Source organism: Mus musculus, chromosome 15 (assembly GCF_000001635.26).
Source record: "Mus musculus strain C57BL/6J chromosome 15, GRCm38.p6 C57BL/6J".
Taxonomy (NCBI): domain Eukaryota; kingdom Metazoa; phylum Chordata; class Mammalia; order Rodentia; family Muridae; genus Mus; species Mus musculus.
In genome coordinates this window covers 26399169-26410500 of record NC_000081.6, presented here as the reverse complement: position 1 = coordinate 26410500, position 11332 = coordinate 26399169, and the positions used below count along the sequence as shown (strand labels likewise).

The 11332-nt window shown below is 38.9% G+C and overlaps 1 protein-coding gene across 2 annotated transcripts in view; it reads right to left on the bottom strand.

Annotated features, from left to right (window-relative positions):
* Positions 1–914: 914 nt before the first annotated feature.
* Marchf11 (membrane associated ring-CH-type finger 11) overlaps positions 915–11332 on the bottom strand; it is a 100539-nt gene continuing 90121 nt past the window's right edge. For both annotated transcript variants that reach the window (NM_177597.6, NM_001310774.1), the window contains one exon: positions 915–1404. In NM_177597.6, coding sequence (NP_808265.2) covers positions 1082–1404 — 323 coding nt within the window. In that variant the 3' untranslated portion in view covers positions 915–1081. The remainder of the gene's footprint in view (positions 1405–11332) is intronic.

Here is an 11332-nt window from a genome sequence, read left to right as displayed (position 1 = left end):
TAAGCCTTTAGATCTGTCTGTGAACTTCAACTTATTATCAGCAGGCAGAACCCTCATTTCTAAGTATGCCTCCTTGCACATTTCATTATTGCCCTGTAACATGTGTCAAACATTATATTACAGATTATAGATAATTGCCAGCTACCATTAGTTAGAACCTCTTTCTGAGCAGTTAAAGCTTATTTTTTGATTTTTTTTTAAATCTGGTTTATTCAAAGGAACAGAAAAATCTTCACTGCTTGTAGGTTAAGATAGCCCTCAGAATTTCATTTAGCCAATGGAGTAGCATTTAGATGGTTAGGAAGGTGTATATGCCTTTTATAAGAGGAAAATCTGATTAAGATAATTCAAGACACTAAGTAATGATGATAGCGTATTAGGCTGTGACAATGTGAAGAGGCTGTTTTCTTTTGTGTCTCTTTGATTATAGCACCAGAAGCATTTAGTGAGTTGAGTTTTCCAGGGCTACATGTGCTTGGGATGTCTACCTATGAACAGGAACCTAACCATTTTCACAGTGCCCTTCTTTCTCCACGGCACTCCCTGTGCTAATTGAAAAGCAAGCCATAATGACTAGAATTTGCAATCTTTGGGACAGATGTTTGCTGTTACAAGTTTTCCAATTGAGAGAAGGTGTGGGTTGATGCCCCCAGGAAGTTTTGTGGGGTACTTGGAGGCTGTAGCTCTCTGGAACCTGCCTGCAGCATTCTGAATTGACCCACTTTGCTGTGCCTGAAGTGCACATGAAGCAAAAATTTTGATCTCCGTATATTTAAAATAAGCAAGAAAAATACCTTAGGTCTTAATGGTTTCTTTCATTATTCCTTTGACCAAGTAGAGTTAAAAGACTCATGACAATTTCAGTAACTAACTTTAAAAAGATGTGACAGGTCACAAAACAAACAAGGAGCCTCTTTTTTTTTTTTTCAGAAAAATGTATTTGCAATTCAAATGTTCATATAAAAAGCATAGATTTTAAAAAGTTCGTGGATGTACAGTTAGAAGTGCTATGGTTTTGCCATTCATTGCAATTACATTCCGAAATGTGCAGGGTTCCACACTCTGCTGCTGTGTACATCTGTCACACAGACGTCACTCTCATCACTACCTCCCCAGAGCCGTTATCTTCCGATACATCTTCATGGGCCCTCATCCGATTGAATAGATGTAATAGCACATAGCCACACTGAAACCGTGGTGAGGTTAGTTGCGTTGGGTGGACCAAGTTCCTGTTCCTCAGAGCTGACAATGGTAGCCACAAAGTCCTACTTGTGGAAGACTCTCCTCGGCTGCTTTCTTCAATGTCTGTGGCTTTGTCATAATTTAACACATCCCAGTGCAAATTAACAGCTCGCCATCGCTTAAACACTCTGTAAACGGCAGCTCCTTCATGCACAATGAGGCCTAAAATTCAAGGAAAGAAAATGACTGTTGATAGTCTGAAGTTGGAAACACCACCTTGTATAAAGGTCAGGAATGTAAGACATAGCTTCATCTCCATCCCACATCATTATCAGAGAACACAGGATTCTGAGTAATAAGGTAGCTACTGACAAACTACTCCATGCTATGTAGAGGTGCACATTTTTAAAAGATAATTGATTAGCATGTGAAGAGTTTGGCTGTCATTGATATAATTCCTTTCCATCATCTGGCTCACAGTACACTGTGAATTGTCTACATTACTTTCAATCACTAGCTTCATTTTTAAGCTTAACATTGTGCCAACTATATACCATGGATGATAGGAACTGGGGCTGAGCTGACAATCTAAGGGGTAGATATTCTGCTCACAGCCATTTCTTAAAGCAATAGTAAAACAATAACTGACATACAGTAGATAGAACATCGCATTTCTTTTAATTCCAGCAACCACACAAGGACTTATTGAACACCTTAACTCTTTTGATAACTTTGTGTATATATATATATATATATATATATATATATATATATATATATATAGAGAGAGAGAGAGAGAGAGAGAGAGCCTCATTTAATTTCCACCACAGCTTTATGAGATAAACACTTCTCTCATTTTGCAAACAGGAGAGCCAAGCTACGAGGATATTGTAAAGAACTCACTGGAGCATATAACTGGAAGTGGCAGAGCCAGGAGTCAAACCCACCCAGCCTGGCTGCAGAGTCCTTGTTCTGAATCTGATAGTCACATTGCTCTGAAGCATACCCTCAGGGAAATAATCAAGACAATACTAGAAACTGAGGGACCATACACTGCTGATGATCAACCAGATGTGGCACAGCAGCAGAGAGCCATCACCACTGTGGGTGCTATGCCCACAACACAGCTTACACTTCCCGTGTGTTTACATTTCAGCAGGCACTCCAGGAGATTGTTACCCTTGTGACTTTCCCAGAAGAAAAGGAGGCCCCAGAGGAGACAACTCTTCCAATTAACAAGGAGGGGAGGGTCTGTGATTTTGTCTTCCAATAGGGCTAAATGCCATCGGAAGTCAGCCAGTAGAGTGACCAAGGTCACTTCATCTGGTAGTGTATGGCATGGGAGTGGTGCACACCTGCCAGTGCAATTATTGCCTAACCATGGGTCTGAGATTGAACACGTCTTCACAGCACTTGAACTCCTTGGGGCACAGCTGCCCCAAAGCACAGGGAAGTGTGACTAAAAGTGTTTACTGCAAAATTATCACAAGCAGTCTGAACATCTGTCCTTGAAAGAGTGGGAGATTAGAAAGTGTGGACCTAATGAACAACAGCAGTGACATAAAAGAACAAAGCCATATGAATTATCGTGGATCCCATGAAGCCATAATACAAATATCAAAGCCACAATGGGGAGAGATGAAGTTTCTCATAGGCATGAGAAAATGAAAAATACAGCATATTTTTTCTTAGTACAAATAGGTGGTCAGTGCATAAAATGGTGAAAATAGTAACATCTAAGTTTCAGTAGTAAAGAAAGAATGGATAAATGAACCTAGTTGGGGTACAGGGGCCTACAAATGTGCTTTGAGTTACAGTTCAAGTAGGGAAATGGGGATAGAAATGTTCAACTATTATTCTGTATATGGGTTGGGTTTTTTGTTTTTTGTTTTGTTTTGTTTTGTTGTTTTTGCAGCCAAGAAATTCAAATTTCCCAAGATGGTAACAGATAATTTATTAGTAACCTAACATGTATTGAAAACTTTGGGGAAAACATTTTGCTACCCTAACCTTCAAAAGAAGTCATAAGTAGACTGTAACAGGAAAAGAGTCTTCACAAAAGGAAAGATAGTGAGGATTGTAGTAACAGAAAGTGGTACAGTCAACCCAGTGATTTTCATGCTGAATAATAAGTGTGCTTTTAGTAAGGAATTGAAAGGGCCTACTCATCAGCAGCTCAGTGGGGGAGGGCTGGGAGCCTGCCTGTCCTGAGGACATCCCACTTTCCTCTCTCACTTCTTCCCTCTCTTGCTTCCTTCCTTCTGCTCTTCTGTTTTTCTTCCTTCCTATCTTTTTTCCTCTCTCCCTACCTTTTATACATTCATCAGCTAAAACAATGCCAAGCAGAGATGAATATCTAGTCTTTGAAAAAGGAAGTCAGAATTTGTCTATTTGCACTACCTTCTTAGCAGAAGATAAGTTTCTTGCATATGTGATTTAACACCTTGTAGAGATGTTTACCAGTCTGCTACAAACATGTGTGACCTGATTAAATAAACATATCTTTGAGGATCAGTCTTCTATGTCTCAAAATAACAGGGGGAATGTGCCCTGTCAATCATGACAATAGCATAAAATTAATGTTAAAGCTCTTTTTCACAAAGAAAAGAAGGATGTTGATCCAACTGACCATTTGTTTACAGGGAGCTGCCAGAATTATAAGTCAAGATGACTAGGTTTTAATTGCTGCTTCTATCATTAAGCTTTCAGAATTCATCACAGCCAGTGATTTATTTTTTCTTTTTCTTCCTTAAAATGCATTTGAAACATTCAAGTTTTACATTGTGAAGGAGAGTTTGGACATAAGTCATAATTCCTCAATACTGAAGTACTTGGATTTCCTCTGCAGTAGTAACTGTATAAAATAAGACATTACTATTAATTACAAAATCAATAGTGAGCTTATGTGATAGGAGAGCTCACTCATAAAGCAATTACATTCTGAGGTCGTCTCATTCGGAGTGAGTGTAGGGGTGGTGATGATTGTGTGATGGCTGCATCACAGAAAACCACTCAAATTTCAGCCTTTTATTCTTTTGCCATTAAACGTCTTTGAAAAGCCAGAAACAGGTCATTTACTAGAGGGTATGGTCACTTTCTAGGAATATATTCTTAGGATCACTTCCTCAAAATTACTACCCTACAATGTGCAAAATAGGTCGTACAATCTCAGTTTTCAGAAGACACAATCTTTTTGTTTGTCCACCTTCAGGGACTGCTTATCAATTGCATCGAGTCATGAATAATGTTCTAGATCTTGTTTTATTTCCCCCATGAGCTTTCAGAGTTACCCCTTGCCTTCTGAAGATTAAATTCTCCTAAAAAGACTGTACCCCATGCTACCCACAAGGCACTTCTCCTCTCTACTTTAATTTCAATGAATTAAATGTGAAAAATGCTACCAGAGCTGGTAGCTACAGGAAGACATGACCAGCACAAACTTAAACCAAGACTTAGGATTCACTCAAATCTAGTTCATTATACAGAAAAGCTAAACTTCAGGAGCTGTATCAGTGGTCCAACTGCATCAGTGGTATTTTCCCATGGGTGACCAAATGGAACCTTGACATTTCAGGCCACATAGGAAGAAGCTTGGATTTATATTTCACTCGATCCATTAACCTTGCGGGGAAATACAGGGATAATTTTTATAAAGCACATATATCAACTACTTTAGGATACTTGTTATATTCAGTGTCCTGGACACCGACAGAGTATGAGAACTGAGGAGTGTGGAGGGCACGTAGGCTTTTTTTTTCCTTGCCAATATATTTAATTGAAAAATTATTGATACTCAAGGAAATATTTTTTGTTAAAGAATTATCTTGGAAATCAAAGTAGGAATAAACAGATTTTGGGTTCACTGACATAAAAAAATTATGTAAGTAAAATCAATCCCAAATTTTAAAATGTTATGTTATCTATAATTGTCTTGGAAACATTATAAGAGGTAAAGAAGTTTATCAAGGTCCATGTGTTCACATGGTCATATATCTGGCCATGTGCAAACACTTACACATACATACATAGACACACACACACACACCACATTTTTGTTTATCTACTTTTACACCCAAAGTGTCAAAGTGTCACAACTAACAAAGAATAGGGCTGGAGATGTATTTCAGTGGTAGAACACTTGCCTACCTAGGTATGTTGCAGTGAGCTGGGTTCAGTACCCAACACCACACAGCAGAAAGAGGAATGGATGAATGGAAGGATGGTTTCAAGTTTTATATTCAAACATCAATTTCATCTGCTATTAACTACAACCACCCTTGACTAAACACTCATCTTTCTCTGTCCCTCCCTCCTCCATCCCTCCCTCTTTCCCACTGCCCATGTCCAGGTAAGACAAGGTAACAGAATTACTTGGAGATGGCAGAGTCCTAAAGGCTCCATGGGACATAAAGTATGGCAGTACCCTGATATTCTGACCTCCAGAACCATGACAGATAAGTTCTTGCTGCTTGAATCATCCAATCTCTAGTAGTTTGTTATGGCATATAACCTGACCACAATATTATAGAAAAACTATAATCATCTTCCTTTAAAACTTAAATAAATCAAACACTGGAGGTTGTGGTTTGAGAGACATTATGTAATTTGTTGCTATTGTAAGTACCCCTGAGCTTCCATTATACTGCTTCATATTACTAAGATGCTGTCTGTCCTAAGACAAAATCCCCAAGGAAGACAAATTAATGAAGAAAATTATTGTTTGGCTCTCGGTTTCAGGAATTCCAGTCAATGACTGACTGGCTCCACTTATTTGAACTTAACCTGGGGAAACACACTGTGGGGCAGGGAGGGCTGGAAGGGAGAAGGCATCTGACCTCGTGGCATCCAGGAGGCAGAGTGCTAGTTCCAAATTTCTATCACTTTCCACTATGTCCATCAAGTGATGAATTCATAATGATGAACTGAGTAGGTCTGAGTCCTAAAATCCAATCACATTCCCAGAGCCTTGCCTCTGAATACAGCACCAGGACCTAAAAACCTTCATTTCAACACGAGTCTTCATGTAACAATCCATACCAAAATAATAGTGGTCAAAAACCCACGTCCCTGCCCACACCTATCTACTTCATGGGGAGAAGGATCTCAGAGTCTTCTTGGAAGGCATGAGTTGTGAAGACTTTGCCTAGTTATTGGATAAGTTATACTCCTCTCTCCTTTCCCAGGAAGTTCACACATCAAAAAGAGACATCCCTGAGCACAATCCTGCTCTGCTCAACTTAAATGCCATTGGGAAAGGCTGGCAAGTGGAGCAGAGCTCTGGCCCAAGTGAATTTTGATTGAGATTCCCTAAAATTTCTCCTTTTCAATTCTCCTTTTTTTCTTTGCCAAGATGTCACCAGCCCAGTATGTGTGCATGTGCAGTGTATAGTTACAAGCATGAATATGTGTTCAAATGCTGTAAGTGGTAAAGACAGGGTATGCAGGTATGTACCTGGTCCTCGTGTGTGTGTGTGTGTGTGTGTGTGTGTGTGTGTGTGTGTGTGTGTGTGTGTGTGTGTTTCTTGTCTCTTGGAAGGGAGATAGAGCAGGAAAGGATCTGGGAAAAGTAAGTTGTGGGAACTGGGAAGAGTGGAGGGAGATGAAACTGTGATTGGCATGTATTATATATGAGAAGAATCTACTTTAAAAAATAAAAAAGCAAGTATATTAACCTGAAGAGTCAGTGGCTCTAAAAGCAGCCTGAAACTTTGCACACCTCTATTCCTTACATAGTAGAGCAGTGTGGAGGCAATGGCTCCAATTGGCCTTGCTTTGATGCCTTTATTTTTGGCAAAAGTTGGTGAAAATAGTAGTGTTGTTGTTTTAGAAGGTCCGTGTGCAAAATGGTCAAATGTAAAGATTTCTATTGCTGAACTGAACTGTGTAGGAAGTCTAAAAACACTCAAAAAACTGAAGTTCACCATATCCTTGATGTGATAAACTTTGCTAAAATTCCGTGAAAGGCTGGAGTGGTGCTTAGTGGGCTGACACCGGACTACCTGAGTTCAGTCCTCAGGGCCCACTTAAAGGTAGAAGGAGAGAACAAGTTCTATGGAGCTGTTCTCTGATCTTTGAAAGTATACTGTGTTCATCCTTCTGTCCACCCTCAATCATGATCATTAAAAACAAAACAAAACAAAACTGTAAAATGCCATGAAGTGCATTCGCTCTTCTAGCTGCGTTCCCAGTGCTTAAAGAAATGTAGATAAGTGTAGAAGCCATTGCTGAAAAAGTATCTCCTTGTTGAGTATTGTTCAAAAGTGTCTTGAAGAAATAATAAGTCAGTTATTTCTCTATGGGCTACAACATTTCTGTTGTTGAACTGAACTATACATGAAGGCTAAAAACATAATAATGTAAAATAGCCAGACATCAAAAGTGAAATAAAGCCAAACATTATATACTCCATCACAAAATAGTTATTATAAATTGATGTCAGATGAGGGCTCTGTAAACCACAATGTGCTAATCATAAGTGGGTGTTTTGTGATGGCCATACAAAAATAAATTACATAAAGAAGTAGCCAATATAACACACACTTTTATCCACAAAAGATATGCTGATTTTCCTATTGTGGAATGGCAATGATAGAAACCTTGCTCTTCTTAGAATTATCTAGAGCCAATCTGAGAGTGCAGTGCTGGTTCTAATAGCCAACAGCAAGCACAAATTCACTATTAGCCCTGGCAGAAGAACCCCTGTGCAGGAGAAACTTGGTAACTATGATGAGTTCTGCCATGAAAAAGAAAACAAGCCTTGGTATAGACACTGGCTAAATTCTAGGTACTGCTGTAAAAAAAAAAAAAAAAAGCCACCATATCCTTAATGGAGATAATTGTACACATCAAGAAGTGAACATTACACTATTAGAGACCCTAATAGTGATGGATGAACAATTGACGGAGTTCCTCAGAGTACACCTCATAAACATCATGTCTGTTCTATGGCATTGTCTCCATGCTCTGTGACATCTACAATCCACAGGTGGATGGGAGGAGCCCTGTCAGGCTGGATCTTCAAGGCTGATCACACCAGGGCTGAGAAGAGACCCAGGCTGTGGAGCCCACCTTGATGCACTGATTTCACTGGCATGAAAGCCGACCCTTTGCCAAAAGGATACAGGTTAAATGTGTTCTTTTCTACTCGTCGCTGTTGCAGTAAATGAGCACTGCCTGCTTTGTCTACAGCAAACATGGATTGGCAACATAAAAGAAAATATCTCCTCATAGTGATCTTTGAAGGCCAGATTATTCCCTGTTTCCTTATTAAGCAAAATCTGCCAGCCTTCCTATCATCTCCAGCTCCCGTAGGAAAGATCTGTACTGTTAATCTCTTGTACTGAAATATCTTGTAAAAACACCGTGGTTCCTACTGTGTATTCGCAGGCTGTCTGAGCCCTGTCTTCTTTTTCCTTTACATCGATGTTGTTCCTATTCCATTTCCTGGCATATGGTAAAAACTCAATCAGTCCTTGCTGAATTCCAGAGAATGAAAATAAAAAAAAAAAAAAAAAAGAAGAAGAAGAAGAAGAAGAAGAAGAAGAAGAAGAAAAAGAAGAATAGCAGGCACCAGTGGGATCTCTGGAATGCCTGACAAGCACAAACTGAATTAGTGTGCTTAAAACCTTGACTATAGTTCTTTCAAACATAAAGTAATATTTTAAAACCCTGGCAGAGGAATTCAAATGTGTGATTCAAAACTAGATTTGAAAAGAAGCTTAAGGGGTCATCATTGCCCATATTCTATGACAGTAGGCTTTGCCTTCAGGGAAAAGGAGGTGTGAACAGAGGGATCATTAGTGTCAAAAGAGTCACAGGGGATTTGTATTTAGCCAAGAAACTGTACATCCTCCTCAGTTCTCCTGTCAACCTGGTCCCCAAACACTTGGCTGAATCAAAACAGTTATGAACCCTGATGCTTATAAATGATTGTGGCACGACTGGAGCCTCAGGAACAGTGTGGATTCCTCTCCATTTGTTTCCAGGAAAAAGAAAATGAAAAACAAGCATCTATTCATCTCAACCTTGCTGTTGAAGTTAATTTCCCAATCAATTGTTTTTATTATTATTATTTTATTATTCCTTGGTAGTTAGAAACTCTTTTGATCACTCAGTTACTAACCTTGGAGCTCAAACCTGCTGCTGGTAGAGTCATGGAACATTCCTCCAAGGCTATAAACTGCTGCAGGTTATAAATCCATGGTATAGCAAGTAAGAGGGGATTAAAATAATTCTCTTGGCAGAAGGAACCTGAAAAACTTCAAGATGAGGTAGGAGTGTGTGTGTGTGTGTGTGTGTGTGTGTGTGTAATGTTGATGTGTTCTTTCCTTCCATCCTTTGTGAGTTCCAGATATAACACTTAGTTCAGTAGGCTTACACTGTAAACCCCTTTACCCATTGAACCTGCTCTTCAAACCTCATGTGATTCTTTATACAAATAATTTTTATTAAGTAAAATCATGGAGAGAAAGGAATTAGAGGATAGGTTATTATGTTTTCTACTTTTTACTAATGTATACTTTTTGTTTGATTAATTAGGAATAAGTGTATGAGTAAAGATATATATCTTTATTTATATATAATGATACATTTTATATATAAAAATATATATTATATATTAAGGCATATAAACTCATATACTTGTATATATACATATATATACCCCAAAGATATATATGTGCATATACAAGTATATGAGTTTATATGCCTTAATATATATTCATATATATATATATATATATATCCACACACACATACAAGTACTTGTATACACACACACCTATATTTCTTTGGGATTTTAAGAAGTATTTTCTCATTTAAAATTGGCTTTTCCAATCTTAATATTTACTCCTTGTTCCATATCTTCATAATTTACACAGTTCCTTTTACTATATAGTCAACAAATTTTGTAAATTATTAAAGTTTACATTTTTGAAGAAGGGATTTTTAAATAAACAGTCAATATAATTATCTGTCACATAAGTATTCTTAGTCTTTCTGCAGATCAACACAATTCCAGCCTTGGATCTTGTTTGTAGTCTGTGTGACCATGATCAGGAGCTAACTGTCAGGGATGCTCATCATCCCTAAGGTGAGAACGACAATGCCCCACCTCTCAGTTTGCTGTGAAGATCAACTATGAAGACTGATGTGAGGGGCTTACACTGGTGCATGGATCCTAGGAGCTCTGAATTCGGAAATCCCCAAAGATCCTGGGAACTTTTATTTCGAGCCCTCTTGTTCCCCACTTCATGCTGCTGCAATGTGACTCATCTCTGTGCTCCTCCACACTGCCACATCTGCTTTGCTCTCCTTAACTGGAACTATTGCCAGCTGGACCACTCAATCCCCTCTCCACTTTAGCTTACCTTTCCTACTCTGGCCATGATCGTCTGCCCTTTCCATCTTCCTGTGTTCCCCAAACATCAGCTCATCTTGCTTAAATCATTTTCCTTGTAGACACTGTTCTCAACTACCACATAGAAATCTCTACCCCCAATGCCTATCTTCAACGGCAGACCTCTTGATTCGAGCTGCTTGCTGGCCACATTCCCTAGGATTCCCCATAAATTCTGACAATGATAAATTGTCAAGAAGAATTAATAATCTCTCTCTCTCTCTCCTTTAACAATCTTCTGATGCCCCACCCTACAGGAATTGATATCAGCCTGAGTGAGTCCCACCTGAGAGGCTTTCCCTAAATCCACAGCTGCAACTGCTTCTGATTGGTTCTGCAGTGATCATCGTGCCATCTGATGGATCTCTTTTCATTATGGAAGCATTCCACCAGACCTAAGAAACCCCTAATCACTTGCTTAAGTCATTTGAATATCTTTATTACCTTCCCCTATATGATTATCAATGATATTTCTTCAGTATCAGCATGTTCAACTATATGAAGAAAATTTTCTTAGGGTCTCTGGAACTATGATTTAGAGGCCAGTCTGTTTGTATCTGAAGTTCCTGTCCAGCCAGGACTATATAATGAAACAGAATTAAGAAAGAAAGGAAGAGAGAGAGAGAGAGAGAGAGAGAGAGAGAGAGAGAGGGAGAGAGAGAGAGGAAGAAGAAGAAGAAGAAGAAGAAGAAGAAGAAGAAGAAGAAGAAGAAGGAGGAGGAGGAGGAGGAGGAGGAGGAGGAGGAGGAGGAG